Genomic DNA, 16,621 nt, shown 5'->3' on the forward strand with positions numbered 1-16,621 from the left:
GTGGCGTGGTGCGGCGTGTACACACACACGTGGTGCGGCGTGTACACACCACGTGGTGCGGCGTGTACACACACACGTGGTGCGGCGTGTACACACACACGTGGTGCGGCGTGTACACACACGTGGCGTGGTGCGGCGTGTACACACACACGTGGTGCGGCGTGTACACACCACGTGGTGCGGCGTTTACACACACACGTGGTGCGGCGTGTACACACCCGTGGTGCGGCGTGTACACACACACCACGTGGTGCGGCGTGTACACACACACACCACGTGGTGCGGCGTGTACACACACACACCACGTGGTGCGGCGTGTACACACACACACCACGTGGTGCGGCGTGTACACACACACCACGTGGTGCTGCGCCCCGCGGCGCCCGCGTCACGGGGCGCGGCCCCCAGTTCCGTGTGCGTGGAGCTGCTGCTGCGACTTCGCCGCGTGGAGCCGCGAGACCTCCAACAAAACCCGGGTTCGGCTCCCACCCTGGGCTACAGCGGACTTGGGATAGACTCTCGCTGGGCTCCGGCAAACAGCAGACTGTTAAACTGCTCAATTACAGCTGGGTTAGACTCCCATCCTGGGTTCCAAGACACTTGCCTTATGTCTGGGCTTAAACTCTGACCCTGGTTCTAGGAGATGCGTGTTCTAGTCCGAGCCTGAGGTCCAGCAGAACTGCCTCTCGACTCCAACCCTAGCCTCGAGCAAGTCCGGAGCTCAACTCTCAAACTCTCAACCTCCCGCCCGCACTACGGACGGGGAGGGAGGGGGGGCAGGCTTCAACTTATGAATCGCACACGGCGGGCACTGCAGAGGTATTGGCAGGAGGAGGTGTGAGCTGAACTCTGTCCCGCTGTGCAGGAGGAGGCCTCCTCTCCTGGACCGAGCCGGGAGCGATCTGACGACTCTGCGGCGCCCGCGCCATGGCCTCGTCCGGGGACGGTGAGAGACGCCGCCGCCGCCGCCGCGGCAGCAGCAGCAGCAGCGCAGCGGCCACGACTCCTCCTCGGCCTGCGCCGCCGCTGCCGCTGCTGCCTGAACCCTCGTTGCCGCCGCCGCCGCCGCCGTCTTTGCACTAAAATCGCTTCCCACAAGGGCAGCCCACGGTGGTTGCTGCTGTTCGGCTGCTCTCTGAACTTTGTAAAATTGAGGATTCTTAGGTTCCCCGGTCGGGCCAGGCCCAGACCACAGGGCCCGGTGCCACCGCCGTCACCAGCGGGGATCGCCTCGCTGGTGACCTCGTCCGTAGTAAGAGCTGCCGCTGCTGGCACGAGTTTGAACGGACGACGGGCAAATCCCATATGGATCACCACCACCACCGTATCAATGCCGCCACCCCGTCATTCATCTGGCCCATCTCATCGCACTCCAACCCTATCACCCACAACTCGCTCAGTTTCGTCCACCATATCTCACTACCACTTAATGATTCACCTCCCCTACCTCCTCTCCCCCATCTCATAACACCCGGCCCCATAATTAACCCCAAGCGCCTCTTGCCACTCACACCGGATCGTAAATCTTTTCCCAACTCACACTTCCCCATAGAAACACCCATCTCACACTTCCCCATAGAAACACCCACCTCACACTTCCCCATAGAAACACCCACCTCACACTTCCCCATAGAAACACCCACCTCACACTTCCCCATAGAAACACCCACCTCACACTTCCCCATAGAAACACCCACCTCACACTTCCCCATAGAAACACCCACCTCACACTTCCCCATAGAAACACCCACCTCACACTTTACCTCGCCTGCATCCAACTCCCACCTCATCACTCGTACCACGCAATTCATCCCACCCGCCTCATATCACTGCCATCTCATCTCCCACTGTATCACTCCCACTTGAATCTCACTCCTCTCATTCCCACCTCATCACACCCACTACCATAATTGTTGTCACCCACATCATTAATCTCACTCTCATTCACACCTCATCAGATCCGATACTATATTGTATCTGACCCACCTCATCTCACTGCCATCTCATCACTTCCATCGCATCATCTCACCTCACTGACCAATCCTCTATCCTCACCACGATAGCTCCTTCATCTGACGTCACTGAAATCCATTTCAGCATCCCAGTTAATGATGTGGATTCAGTGTGGTTCACCGACTTCTGCTTGTGTGAGCTGTATGCTGATGACCATGTAATACAATGCTTGTTTAGTGTCATGCCCTGCAGGCTTGACGTGCCAATGACATGTTGTATAACTGTCGTGATTTATATTCTAAGTGATTCTTATGCCCTGGAGGTATCGCACAGTGAGAGGTTACGTGCACGCTATCCTTGGGAGGCCTGTGGTACGCACTCATGGACAGATCATGTCCACGCAGTGTACCCGTGGTGCCTTGTGGGTGCTGTGTCAACATTGGATGGTGGCTGTATAGGTGGAGTTAATTGATTTCCTCCCCTGTGACGAGTGACCTTTGAGACGTGGCACACTCCGGCTCGTGAAGCACACCCTTAATCCCTCCGGCGGGATGATCACACGTTGCTTCGCGGAGATTAGTCCTCAGCCGTGTCACTGTGGGAGCTTCCCAGAACGAGCCCCCAAATAATAATTGCTAATCTGTGGTCTTGAGTCGCCATCAGTCGTTGTCATCGGTGCAGTTTTCTAAGTACCCCCCTCCTTACACATCTGGATTAATCACCGTGGCTGTCAGATTTCACGAAAGTGTCGGCGGGTGTTTGAGGACATGAGTGGCAAGATAGGCGAGAGCAGTCGTCTGGGTGAGGAGGCTGAGGACAGTGCAGAGGATTACCGCTCCCCATTTGACTTCAGTGCAGGCGTGAGCCTCAAGTACCTGCACTTGTCCCCCACTGATGGGGACTCGGGGTCCCCGGCTCTCACCCAGGGTAACGCTGCTCCCATTGCTCCCCTCGGCCGGGCAGCAGCGCCACATCGCTGCCGCATGTCAGCAGCGATGGACCTCGATTCGGCTACAGATAAAAAGCAAATTGTCCAGGCCATATTTTGTGAATGTGTGAATGTAATATTAATTTATGGAAATGTGAATGTGTGAATGTAATATTAATTTATGTTTGCACTACGTGATTTTGTTTCTATCATGCAGTTATTTTTAAGCTGATTCCTATTTAGTAGTTCCTTGCTCTGACTTCTATTTGGATGACTTTTCGAATTCTATTTTCCTCATTGCTGTACTTTGTTTCATTTTATTCCTTTCGTCATTTTGGTGACACAGGTCACTCTTGGACTCTCGAGTTGTCTTATTGTTAATAAGAAATCTACTTGAAACCATCCACATAGGTTCATGCAAACAAGATACTATTGTGCCTTTGCAGTAGATGGCCATTTGATGTGTACAGGTTTTCTGGGCAGTGACCAACCCAATGCAGACTTCCCGAGTGGCACGACGGGGCAAGTCGGGGCTGGCATAGCCAGGGAAGACCCAACCCTCAGCAGCTCGGCTCTGTCAGATGTGGAAACGGAAGAGCTGCGTGAAGAGCTGGCCAAGGTACGTGCACGCACACTGGCCCGGCAGCTTGCTCTGTTTTGTTGTTTTTATTCGTGCAGAGACGGCGTCCTCGTAAGACTCGTTTTCATGGTTCACTCATAGTCACAGAATGTTTTATTAGCTGTATAAAAAAATGTGAAGTGTGTTTGCCAATGACAGTGCTCACAGTTTGTCAGGTAACGAAAAGACACTCATGGAAATGAATACATATTCTTTGGTTCTTTCGGTAAAGTCATGTAGATAGAAAAATTATAATAAAAATGAAGTGAATAATTTTTTTATATATATAGAAAGAAACCCACTAATGTAGACTGCAGCCTGGTTCTTAATCTGAGTGAGTGTACTGGCAGTCTATAATGTAGACTGTAACCTGGTTATTAAGTTTGGTGAGTGTATTGGCAGTCTGTAATGTAGACTGTAGCAATGGTTATTAAGTTGGGTGAGTGTACTGGCAGTCTATAATGTAGACTGTAGCCTGGTTCTTAACCTCGGTGAGCGTACTGGCAGTCGATAATATATACAGACACAGACACAATTTCAACCGAGAAGATGGGTACAAACTCGGCTATCATTGGAAAGATGTCATCAACCACTTGGGGTCATGACTTGATTTGTGTTTTCTTGTTACCTTACCCCAGGGCACCTATGCCCCGCCCACTTCGTTCTGATACCAGGACATTTTGTTGGCACTGCGTGTTCCATGCTTCCACCGGTGCCATGCCCACTTTTTTGAAACCTTTAAAAACGGTTGCCTTCGGTGACCTTCCCCCTCTTTCCTCCTGAAACGTCGTGGTTTTTTATTTTTCTAACTTTATTTATTTTGTATTATTTTACCGAAAGAACCAAAGAATAAGTGTACATTATAGACTGCCAGTATGCTCCCTCAGGTTAAGAAGCAGGCTACAGTCTACATTATAAACTGCCAGTACATTCACTCAGTTTAATCACCATTGCTCCAGTCTACATTATAGACTGCCAATATGCTCACCAAGCTTAAAAAGCAGGCTACAGTCTACATTATAGACTGCCAGTACACTCACCAAGGTTAGAAACCAGGCTACAGTCTACATTATCGACTGCAGTGCACTCACTCAGATTAAGAACCAGGCTACAGTCTACATTAGTGGGTTTATTTTATTATTTATTATATATATTTTTTATTCACTTCATTTTTATTATTATTTTTCTATCTACGTGACTTTACAGAAAGAACCGAAGAATATGAATTCCTGCAGTCACGAAAGTTTTAAGTCAAAATGGAAAGGAATACTTTGTGATTTATAGGGGTGCGAGCTCGTGCTTTGTGTGTGTGTGCACATGTGCAGGTGGAGGAGGAGATAGCCACATTGAAGCAGGTTCTTGCAGCGAAGGAGCATCACCTGGCTGAGATCAAGCAAAAGCTGGGGATCGGAACCATCACGGAACTGAAGGCAAACCTGAGCAAGGGGTGGCAAGACGTGACATCTTCATCTGCGTATGTGCTTATTACTTTGGATGCTGTCGCACAGGATACAGGCTGAGGTTTTTGGGGTCTGTGTGGTCCTGCGTGTGCGTGACTGTACTATCCCAGCTGTGCATTCACTCGTGGATTGGTACTAGATAGTGGGTGTGTATTGTGCTTTTCTGGATGAAAAACTTTTTGTATGCGCTACATGAACTTTGCAGTCCATGCTATCTGATAGTTTTAGTGCGATCTAATTAGGGTTAAATTGAAAATGTTAATTAATAATTATCATTGTGATGCTCGTTTCCCTGAGCCTCAGAGTTTGAACACTTTTTTAGGAGGGTCCTGTCAAGTTGTCGCAGTTGGGGGAAATGTTACTGCTGTGTGCAATCCCAATTAAGTAATTTGCAGGTCATTTTCAGCATTGGGATCTGTGGCCAATTCCAGTTACATTGTTTGTGTTTCGCTATGGGAGTAAACCGGAGGAGCTGGAAGAAACTGGTGCACAACAGGCAAGAACATACAAATTTCACGCAGAAAGTTGCCTGAGTTAGGAAAGCGGTCCCAGGGACTTCTTGCTGCAAGGCAAAATCGTGACTACAACTACACCATCATGACTCATTAACACCTGCCTTTACAAGTGAAACACGTCGGCTGATGTGTTGGACTGTGGCCATCCCTCGTACGCTCGTGCCTTCCATGCAGTTACAAGAAAACTTCGGAGACGCTGGTGCACGCTGGCCAGAAGACGACGGCAGCCATCTCTTCCGTGGGCTCGGTGCTGAGCCGCACGTTGGGCGACGTCAAGTGAGCGATTCGTTCCTTTCAACTCATAAACGCTCATTTATGGAGTTGGCCAAACATCCCCATGTAGAACCACAGAGCCTGGACAATTATTGGTGCCGGTTCCGATGGCCTTCCCGCTTGTCTGGTGTCCCTGCACCTCCACGGGCAAACAGCACGTTGTAAATCCTAAGTGTTGTGGAAATGCGCTTTTCACGGTTGGCGCGATATAAAAAATATAGCATCACTCCAATAAACTTTACACCGTTACAGCAAGCGGCTGTCATGGCATCCATGTTCTGGAGTTCACTGCAGGGTCCGTTTTACGAGATGTCATCTCTAACTGTTTGTGCAATTCTTTATCAGAATGGAACTGAATTAATTTGAGTGCAGTGGTAGTAGTAGTAGTAATAAGAAGAATGATGATAGGAGCTGCATGCGTGTGCATTACGGGCCAGGTGGCCCAGTGGTAGAGTGAGCGGCTCGCAATCGGAAGGTTACGAAGCCAATTCCTGATTGGGGGGTGTTTACTCAGCCCATTATCCCTGTGTGGCCAATAAAAAAGTGTCATCAGTAGTCCTATGGATAGGCTCACCCCTGTCATAGGAATATGGAGTTTCCATCACTGGAGGCTGTAAACAGATGTACACTGCCTCCATGCTGTTTTGAGCAAGAAGTCCAAGTTCCTTTCAACTTTACACTGCACCTCCGTTGAGCACGGTTGACTATGTACAGTGCGAACTAAGTTAAATATACACTATTATAACCAGCACAGCAGAGTAATAATAAACTATTTCAATATTTCCTGTAATTAACAATCGTTAAGTAATTATTAGTGGCAAAAATTGCAGGGCACCATGATTTGTGACACAAGCTTCTTCAACAGCGAAAAGTGATCACGAGCTGTGAATCAGGTGGCCTGGTCCAGCAGTCGCTCCATCAACACCCTGTGTGTGCAGGCTGCTGTCCCTTTGGTGCAATATTACCAAGGTGCTGCAGCATTGTGTTTTCATCAGTGATTCACTGTACCTTGTGCTCACAATATTTATTGGCCAGAGTAGCATTTGAACTGCATATTATTATCTTAATTCTGCCAAAGTTGGAATTATGCTGTCATATCTGGGGTGCAACACCCAGTTCCTACTTGACTACGTTTGATCGAATCTGAGCGTAAAGCAGTCAAGAGTGATGATCCAGCACTTACCGATTCTCTCCAGTTAGGTGCCTCCTTATCATTCTATCTTTACGACCATGTTTGCTGTTCCTCTGTCTCATCCACCACACACCATGTATGTAGGTCACAAGACTTGTCTTTTTGTTCCTTCCCTCACACTGCCCAACTTTTAATTCCCTCCCATCATCTGTTGTTCCGAGCTGCATGTAAGTATGTTGAACTTATTTTGCACCGTATATAGCCAAGTATACTCATCGGAGGTGCGGGGAAGGACATCAAACTGAACACAAAGATAATATAGGTTTTTTGGGTTAGATCGTGTAAATATAAATGTGCCGTTAAACCCCCAACCATCCTACACAGCCAATTAGTAAGGTTTGTTACGTAAATAAAACATGTCAATTCGTTACTAGTGTAATGAAGCTCTCAGAGACACCATCTTGTTCAGTTATATATATATTTATATATATTTATGAATAAAGTCCGCCGACTCACTGATATTTTAACGGATAACCGCGAGTTGACTTTTCCAGCTGGGTGGGTAACTTCTGTGACTCTACGCGACGCTCCGCATGTAGTTGGTTGACTACATAGGAGCGGACGCGTAGCAGTCACGGAGACAATATGTAACTTTAGCCTTCCAGGACTATAAGATCCGAGATGATGAAGATGACCCGCTCCAAGATGACGATGGCGATGACGGTTTCTTGATTCCCCCACAGCAGCCCAGAGCCCCGCTCCACGCCGGCTTTTATCCTCCCTCTCGGACCTGGCCACGCCCCTTTTCCCGAACTCTCTCTCACCTCATCTGGCCCTGTCTGTCCCTGTCTCAATTATAAATTACGACTACTTAGGTCCCATTTTTTGATTTAAAGCTTTCGTGACTGCAGCGACTCATCTTCTTGGTTCTTTCGGTAAAGTCACGTAGAAGGGAAGTAATAAGTAATAAAATAATAAAAATAAAACATAATAAAATAATTCTCACGACGTTTCGGCCACAACGCAAGCAGCCGTCCTCAGGTGAAACCAGGTCTGTCGGGGAGACAGCGTCTGAATGTCCCGTCCTATCCTTATTATTAACCACGGCCACCAGGCCCCGTACTGTCCTTACACTAGTACAGCGCACTGGTGTGTTGGAGAGGAAATCCACAACATTTACGATCTGAGTACGACGTTTCGTACTCAGATTGTAAATGTGGATTTGCTCTCCAATACACCGGTGTGCTGTACTAGTAATGAATTGGAACGTTCTGTTTACGTGAAAAACCTTACTAATTGGCTATGTCGGGTAGTGGCGGGTTTACCGACACACATTTAAGTGATCTAACCCAAAAAAATATATGGATGATATTGGTCGCGAAAGCCAAGGGGTCAAATTAAACACAAACAGTGGTTTTAAAGAAATTATCTCTTGTATTACCTTACTCAGTTAAAGACATGTTAACTTTATTACAACGTTGACTTTGCGGTTTGTTGCCGTTTACTTAACGTCTTAGATCTCTGCCTGTGCTTAGAAGCAGTGTATATATTTATATATAAAAGATAATTTATATCGGTATGATGGTAATGTTCATGGTCTCTCCAGGAATTCTCCGACTTTCAAATCTTTCGAGGAGCGAGTGGGAAGCACCGTGACCGGCTTGAAGGTGAGCCCACGTCATACGGCCACGTGCACATTGTTTCACGAGAGTCGCATTTCTTTGCTCCGTCAGTACGAGATGCACAGCAATGTCATGGCTTGTTGTCTCGTTGCTCTGTATGCTGCGTGCGCATAGACCCGTGTTTCCACGCGCCGATCCGGCAGTTTCGAAGAAGTTCTGAGCTCCACGGCCAGTGCCAGTGCCAAGCCTGACCCTGAAGAGAAAGTCCCACTGTGAGGCGTGCATGGCTCTACAAAAACAAAGCTCGTGCTTATTCACATACGTACGCAAATACTTGCTCAACGTGACACACACCTACGCTCGTGTTCCAACATACACGAGTACGGTATACGCGCATATGCCCCCTTACATGCCTGCATGGAAATCGCAAGTGCCAAAGTCGGTGTGGATCAACGAGTGCCACCGTGAGAACACCCCACAGACGCACACACACGTTCACTCCTGCCGCCAGGCACGCTTGGTGACAAACAGATGGGAGTCCAGGCAAATGGTCTCCTCGCATCAGCGTGAGACATGGCTCGTGTAAACTCTATTCAAGTGGTAACCTGTAGCCACCCGTGCCTTGCCGCAACTCACCTGAGCTCTCTGTGCCGTGCGGCTGCCATCACTCGCAATACGGTGGCAGAGTATGAGACCGTGATGGGCATGCACCAGTATAGTTGGCATATTGCTGTGCAGAATATGCCACGTGCTTATTTTCAAAGTACCTTTCAGAAATTGCCATATGATCTACATAAGACGGTTATTTTCTTCAAATGCATGCACATTGAAATGAATACCCATCGCAAATGCCTGTCACTGTAGTATGTTGTATTAACGTTTGATAGCCTCATGTGCATGAAGCTTAAGTGGACAATGTCTTTTACGTATTTTCGTTTCTGAACAGGTTTCCAATGGATTAAACACTTTCTGGCTTGCTTGAAATCTAAAAGCGATTAACTTTGAGCTATTTGCAGCTTTACGTTAGAATGGTGGGTGTATGCACCAGCTCGATTGCCAGCTCGGACGCCGTTGAGACTAAAGACGCTGTTTTGCATTTCAACACTGGCGACGCTGTTACTGTCGTGGGTTTTATCAATACGAGGATGGTTGGAGGCGACGAAGTTACACATATTCCTGATAAATTTCTGGGGCTGGTTGCATAAAATATCTGATGTTATTTTCTTTCCACTCATACCTCTTTCGTTGCCAAACTAAAGGAAACATCTAAGCAAGTGTTTTTATGCGACCAGCCCCATTTTCCAGACTTCCAAAGTCCGTTATGTAACGCAGGTGCGGCTGTCCAGTAGGTTCTGCAGTTGATGCTGCACAATCTGTTGGTGTCTTGTATCTCATAAGCTCGGCTCGTGTGAATGGGCTGTGTGTGGAAGCACTGATCTCACTCCCCACTGTGTGTTGCCAGTTTGTACTTGGGTGCATTTAGCGACCATTTTATTAGCACTGTGGGAGGTAAACCCCTTTTTATCTAAGAACGTACATCCGTGTCAAGTTAATGTGGCGAGGGGTAGGGCCCTGCAGAGTGTGTGAACTCGGTGCCTTGTTCGGTTTCGATATTTGCCAAAGGCCAGGGTGACCCCATTGGAGTCTGTGGTTCGGCGTGCAGATTGTGCCTTAGCTGTGCTGTACAGGTTGTTGTATTGTGGCCCGTGTCCACGTCATCTCCACAGCCTTCACGTGTTGTCTTCCCATCGCTGGGCTTCACTTCAGAAAATGTTACGCGGCTGGGAAGCAACAAAGAGCATTATTAGAGTCTATGAAATAAATATTGAGCTTCAAACTGTCTGCGCATGGCTTTTCGTCTCAAAACCTTTATTCTGCACGTGCAGAGCTTTAAACGTGAATGTGTTGTGATGTACGGTTCTGTACACTGCACCACTGTGCAGGACCGACTTGATCTCCGGAGGTGATGGGGGTTGAGATACCACCCGGCTCGGGGTATCCCCTCACAGTACCGTGCTAGCCCAGCAGGGGGAACAGCTCACAGGCCACGGGTACACTTGTGGAGACGGACGAATTCGCCATTCTCTAGAAAGGTCCAGAAAATAATGAATGGCATCCTGGTGTCTGACTCTGCTCTTAAAATTGTCCGTCCTGCCTTCATACTGCCTACCCTTGACATTGACATCCCCCTCACCTTGTCCCAATGAACAACATTTTTTTACCTCGGGGTTTTCTTCCATCCTATATCCTCTGCCCACTAATCTAATCTGCCACTATCCACTTGCTCTGGCTTTATTACTCGATGCCAGCCTCAGTTTCATCTGAGACCATTCCTTTAGCTCAATGCTGCTGCTGATCTTCTTGGTTCTTTCGGTAAAGTCACGTAGAATGGAAATAATAAAATAATAAAAATAAAACAAAATAATTCTCACGAGGTCTCGGCCACAACGCAAGCAGCCGTCCTCAGGTGGAGAACAGGTCTGTCGAGAAGACAGTCTGAAATGAAGATGAATCCCTGCAGTCACGAAAGCTATAAATCGAAAAAGATGCTGCTGATGTCGCTCCCATCCTGAAAAAGGACCCAAATTGGACACCAAATATCACAAAAATGTGCACCCTATCTCAAACCTCCCTCTTATTGGAAAGCCCTAGAAAGGGTAATGAACTACAATCTCTGTAAACCCCTTTGCTCTGTATGGTCTCCCTGACCCAGCACAATCTGGTTTCCACAAGGCCATTCTGTTGAGACTGCTCCTGCGTGTGATAAATTGACCGTAGATAAATAACGCTCCTAGTTCTAGATATTTCTGATGCTTTTGAAACCATATACCATTATATCTGCCTCCAGTGCCTCCAGGAATATGCTATGCAAAGGAGCATGGAGAAATTCGTACTTTTCAGCCTTCGTTTAATTTACAATGAGAGACAAAGAGAGGAACACATGGGTGGGCGTACGCAGTTGAAAGGCATAATTCAAACGTATGAAAAGCGGCCCTTGGTAGGGCATGTCGCTACAAGGGATAATGGTCGATGGTGAAGAATAATCGTGGCGTGGCAGTCAGGGAAGATATGACCCGAGGAGATGGAGTGATGAAATCAGCTTGTGCTGGGGCTAGGTGGATTATGAAATCGCATGTTTTTGTCATGTTATTTTCTTTGTTGTTTTCCAACCATTTCTTTCTCTCGTGTTCCTGATTGCATCATTAATTTATGAGCCGTAGCAAATTGGTCGGCGCATTTCGATATGTACCTCACGCCTGTCGATTCCAGGCCACTGACATCCGTGGTGATATCTGAACCGCTCCTATGCGCTGACCAGCGTGGTGGCGAATGGTCAAACAATTCCCATCAATGATATGGCGTGGGGATGCCTTTATACAGCAGTGCATTGACAAAGTGATGATTATGTTTATGTTACTTTGAATATTTACAATACCTTTCGTCAATTCAAATAGAATTTGAATTGATCATTTTCATTGACCTTGTTATCTTTGGTATTCCTAAGTTCAATTTTTAAAACGATTACACATTTTGGGCCCATACGTTTTGGAGGATGGAGTGAGGCATGATTGGAAATTTACGTTTTTTTTACGTCAGCTTTCTTGACCTAGATCATTGCTATAGTTTAATAAACTTACGTAGTAATTCACGAGCAGCTATAAATGTGAAACAAAGTCTGTCAGATATTTTTGAAATGGTAAAACTAACTGCACATGTTCATGGGTGGATACAGTTTTATAATATACATGTATTTTGTAGAATGAAGTCGTTGCTTAAGTTGCACCACCAGAGTTGTATCCGCTTTGTCCAGCGGTGAAGCGACCATGGCTCCGTCCAGCGGTGGAGGGAACAACCTCCTCGACAGGAATTAAATTGGACGTTGGCCTAAACGGGGCCTGAGTTCTGTGTGCCTGGGCTGTGCTGCTGTGTGCACTGCGCAGCGCGTGTGTCAGTAGAGGCGATGTTTCGCGAGTGGGGAGCGGTGGCGCAATGGTTAGCGCCCTGCACTTCAAACTCGGCCTACCCAAGTTCAATTCCCGCTCATGGCCAACACAGTGACGATGATCTGAATCGGTCCTAGACCTTCGCTAGGTCGGCTCAGCCTGAAGTGAGTACCTGGTGAGATGTGTGACCATCGCCACTAGGGAGACAAAGGCGGCTGAGCGTGGTGTTGGCATTAACAGCACTTCCCCCAAAAGCATGGGCAATGCTATATGCGATGGGTCCTTGCCTCTGCTCTTATTCCGTGTGAGCTGTGCTTTTCCTGCTTTGCACGAGCGCGGGCGCTGCTGTGTGCGCTGCGTGTGAGTCGGTGGAGGCGCTGTTTGGCTGCGAGAGCTGCGAGGGGTCTGCGTGTGAGTCGGTGGAGGCGCTGTTTGGCTGCGAGAGCTGTGTGTGCTGTTTGGAGCTCTGTGTTGGATCTGTATCAGTGGAGGCGCTGTCTGCCAGAGGGCCGCTCTCGGCGGCTTTGCTCGATGGCGCGGCCGGCCTCCCGTCCCGGGGAATCCGCGTCTCGGCCGGGCCGCCACTGCGGCGCCGCCCGGGGCCACGCGGGGATCGCGTCCTGAGAGGCGGCGGCGGCGGCGCGGATATGGAGCCTCCACTTGGGCCCGCGGGGCCGCAACGCCCTCCCGGGGTCCCGGACCTCAGCCATCTCACGGAGGAGGAGCGCAACATCATCATGGCCGTGGTTGCGCGACAGCGAGACGAGGAGGAGAAAGAGCAACAAATGCTGAGGTGAGGGAGGGAGTGATGACAACCAGAGAGACGCGGCCGCCATGTTCCTGTGCTGCTGCTGCGAGGAGGAGGAGGGAGGAGGCCGCTGCTGTTGCCGCTGCCCCGTAGGCCCCGTAGGCCCCGAGTACCCCCCCCCCCCCACCCCCCGCCCAGACGAGGCCGTTTCCCTGCGTTGTGGCAAGGGGGCTCGGCTGGGGGCTCCATGGCCGCCGGGGCCCTAACGGGGGGGGGGTTTCTGCGAGGCGCGTGGCTCTAATTGTGATGTATTATTTGTCTCTGTTTTATCAGACCTCGTTGCTCTAGTATTTTGTGCTTTTATTGTTTGCTATTGTGGCTATTTCGTGTCGTGTTATTTGCCGCTGATGCCCCCCCCGCGTTGTGTTGATTCGCGCGGCTGCTGAAGCCGCTGGACAGCTCCACGCGCACCACGTGACCACGGGCTGTGGGCTGTAAGCCACAGCGGCGTCAGAGAGAGGGGGGCATAGAATCAGTCAGGGGGGCTAGGGTCAATAACTGGATTCGGGGGGGGGGGGGTGTGGGGATGATAGAGGGGGAGCAGGGTCAGAGGGGGCTTGGGGGGGGGGGTTTGGAGGAACTTGAGATGATTTGAGAACTCGGCAACACAGAGCTCATGTGTGACGGAGTATCGGTAATCAGTCACCAGTACAGTAATCAGTACATACCTGGGATTGAGGTAGACATGTTTGCTGTTGCTGGTTGACCAGGAGGTGGCACACGACTCGCCACAGCCATAGCGAGGGGTGTACTGGATGCGGCGTGCAGGGGCGGAATTATTTTACGGGTCTCCTACCCAGAAAAAGTCGGCTCAAATGAACCCCTCGGTAAGTAGCACTCGTCACCCATTGCTGGCAGTGCTGGGTGTGGAGTCTCACTTGGTGGTGGCTTAGGGCGTACGTAGGTGCAGGAGGAGTGGGCGGGGTGGACAATTCGAGTAGACAAGTTCCACAGAGCAGCACGTGAGGTGCGGTGCATTGCAATTCACAAGCAGTCACATTGTGGTCACCACAGCGATTGTCATCGAAAGCTTCACACCGTTGGCGATTTGTGCACGTAGGTTTTGCTGACATTTGTGCGATTGAGGGTGGGGGGAGGGATGCGGTGCAGAAGGTATTTACGTCCCCCATGGACACGTAGATGCGGAAGAACGACGATGGCCCAATTAAGCACCGCGAACATTGCGTACAAATTGAGCATCAACGAGGAGTGTGCATTTCCTCGATGTTGTTATCTTTGCAAAGACGGTGGAGTTTATATCAAAAGGGCAGCGGTTCTCCGGTCACTGTCCCCGTGAAGTGCCCCCCGTGCCCGGGTCCCCGTGCCCAGGTCCCCGTGCCCGGGTGCCCGTGCCCGGGTGCCCGTGCTCGGGTCCCCGTGCCCGGGTGCCCGTGCCCGGGTCCCCGTGCCCGGGTTCCCGTGCCCGGGTCCCCGTGCTCGGGTCCCCGTGCCCGGGTGCCCGTGCCCGGGTCCCCGTGCCCGGGTGCCCGTGCCCCCGTGCCCGGGTGCCCGGGTGCGCGTGTGCAGCTCAGCCACCGGGTGGCGCTCGAAACCGCTCAGAGCCGCCTCTCCCGCGCGGTGTTCGGAGCCTGGAGCGGGAGCTTCCTATCGCACTCTGTCACCCCTCGTCACTCATCACTCTCTCATCGTCACTGTCCTCGTCGGGTTAACTCTGTGGGTGATTTGCGCGGATCTGAGCGCGAGTTTCTGTGAAGCGCTGACCGCCCCCATGGTGATTGGAGCCGCGTGGGATTGCTCTCCTCGGGCACAGTCAGATTCCCTCGAACATCAGGGGTCGCGCAGCCTGGCTTCGAGCACAAGGCTCCAGTGAAAAACACTGCCGCCGCCGCCGCCAACCACCAATAGCTTGGGGGGCGCGGGGCTCAAGCTGTGGCGAGTGCAACGGCTGGCGCCGGAGGCAGACGCTGACACAGCAGGGCCGGGCTCGGTGTGGTGAGTGGCGCTAACCCCTCTCCGCCCACTGCACCTCCCCTCTTCACTCCCCACATCGCTCCCCCACACTTCACCGCCCCATCACTTCACTTCCCACTTAACTCCCTCCTCCACTCCCCTTCACTATGTATTTGAACTTCTTTCGCACCGTACGTCACCAACCCCTTCATCCCCCCCCCCCTTCAAATCCCCCCTTCACCCCCCCACATCACTCACCCCTGAACCCCCCTCCCCTTCACGGCGAACACCAGTGACGATTATCTGAATCGGTCCTGGATCTCCCCGAGATCGACTCAGCCTCAAGTGAGTACCTGGCGCGATGTGTAAACATCGCCACTGGGGAGACAAAGGCGGCCTGGCTTGGTGCTGGCCACCCACCCTCTCGTGTGCCGTTCCAGCCTTCATAGGTGCTGCTCGCTCACAGCACTTGCCCCCACAGTCTGTTAAGGATATATGGGGGATCTTTGTCGTTTTGTCTGTATTCGTGTTAAAGCTGGAGCGGGATCAATAGATGCAATGAAGCGAGATGGTGCTGTGATCAAGCATTGATGTTTTTGGGTTCACGTTTCACTATCATGTTTATGATTATTCGGTTTTAATCCCACGGCGTACAGTCTGCAAGGTAACCCTCGCACGCGCCACTTCGTGATGAACTCGGGCGTGGGCATGGAATGTCACCACCCGTGTTCAAGCCACGAGCACCAAAACGATTCAAAGTCCAATTCGGTTCTCGTGAGAGCCAATAGCGGGCGAATGCCTTTTCGCCATCATTGACGATACTTATCCATCACGGCAACAGTCAATCTTCTTCTTATATATAAAAAGTCTCCGCGTGCTCGTGCTTGTGGGGGATTTGGCTCTCGGACGGTGGGCTTCATGGAGAATTTGTTTTGACAGGCGGCACGCCCTAAGCCCCGCGGTGGGAATAGGCTATTCCGTTTTCCGATCCGTAAACTTTAAAGTAGTTTAATTAACACTTTTGTGCCGTTTCTATTATTCATTATTTACTTATTGCACGACATCGACCGTACCAACTGACGACAATTGCGTGGGGGGGGGACCCTACCAAGTGCTGCGCGTTCACTCGAGCTCACGGGGGACATTTTCTTTTACGCGTTTTACAGCCAACACATACACACATCATGCTGCGGATATCTCTTCACAGTGTCATGTCTTCTTCGCTCCCCCTAACACGATGCGTCCAGTTTATAGTACAGACTACGTAGATAATATATATTTTACTGCTTACATACCATTATTCTTGCACGGCCGGGGGATGCTGCGGGGGGGGGGGGGTAGCGGCCCAGTCCCTAGCCTGCCAACGTGCCAACTCCGCCGCCTCGCCAATGTAGGCCAGGACGGGGGCTACGCATGGCACAAGGCCTCAACATGCCTATGGTAAGTACAAAGTTCC

General features: G+C 50.4%; 2 protein-coding genes across 3 annotated transcripts in view; both read left to right on the top strand.

Annotated features, from left to right (window-relative positions):
- The first annotated feature begins 382 nt into the window (after positions 1 to 382).
- LOC144935940 (tumor protein D52-like) lies at positions 383 to 10,344 on the top strand. 2 transcript variants are annotated; one of them, XM_078862841.1, is made up of 7 exons: positions 383 to 476; positions 866 to 946; positions 3,352 to 3,500; positions 4,826 to 4,974; positions 5,650 to 5,751; positions 8,487 to 8,547; positions 8,677 to 10,344. In XM_078862841.1, exons 2-7 carry the CDS (start codon positions 928 to 930, stop codon positions 8,776 to 8,778), a joined length of 582 nt encoding a protein of 193 aa, XP_078718967.1. In that variant the 5' UTR covers positions 383 to 476; positions 866 to 927; the 3' UTR covers positions 8,779 to 10,344. The 2 variants fall into 2 exon arrangements, with proteins under 2 accessions (XP_078718967.1, XP_078718968.1); XM_078862842.1 differs by lacking the exons at positions 8,487 to 8,547; positions 8,677 to 10,344 and having other exon boundaries at positions 5,650 to 5,755.
- Positions 10,345 to 12,715: 2,371 nt separating this feature from the next.
- The window catches only part of LOC144935941 (regulating synaptic membrane exocytosis protein 2-like), a 49,761-nt gene continuing 45,855 nt past the window's right edge, over positions 12,716 to 16,621 (top strand). Inside the window, 1 exon segment of the mRNA XM_078862843.1 lies at positions 12,716 to 13,239. Coding sequence (XP_078718969.1) covers positions 13,094 to 13,239 — 146 coding nt within the window. The 5' untranslated portion in view covers positions 12,716 to 13,093.

The sequence above is a fragment of the Lampetra fluviatilis genome, chromosome 14, assembly GCF_964198595.1.
Source record: "Lampetra fluviatilis chromosome 14, kcLamFluv1.1, whole genome shotgun sequence".
Lineage (NCBI taxonomy): Eukaryota > Metazoa > Chordata > Hyperoartia > Petromyzontiformes > Petromyzontidae > Lampetra > Lampetra fluviatilis.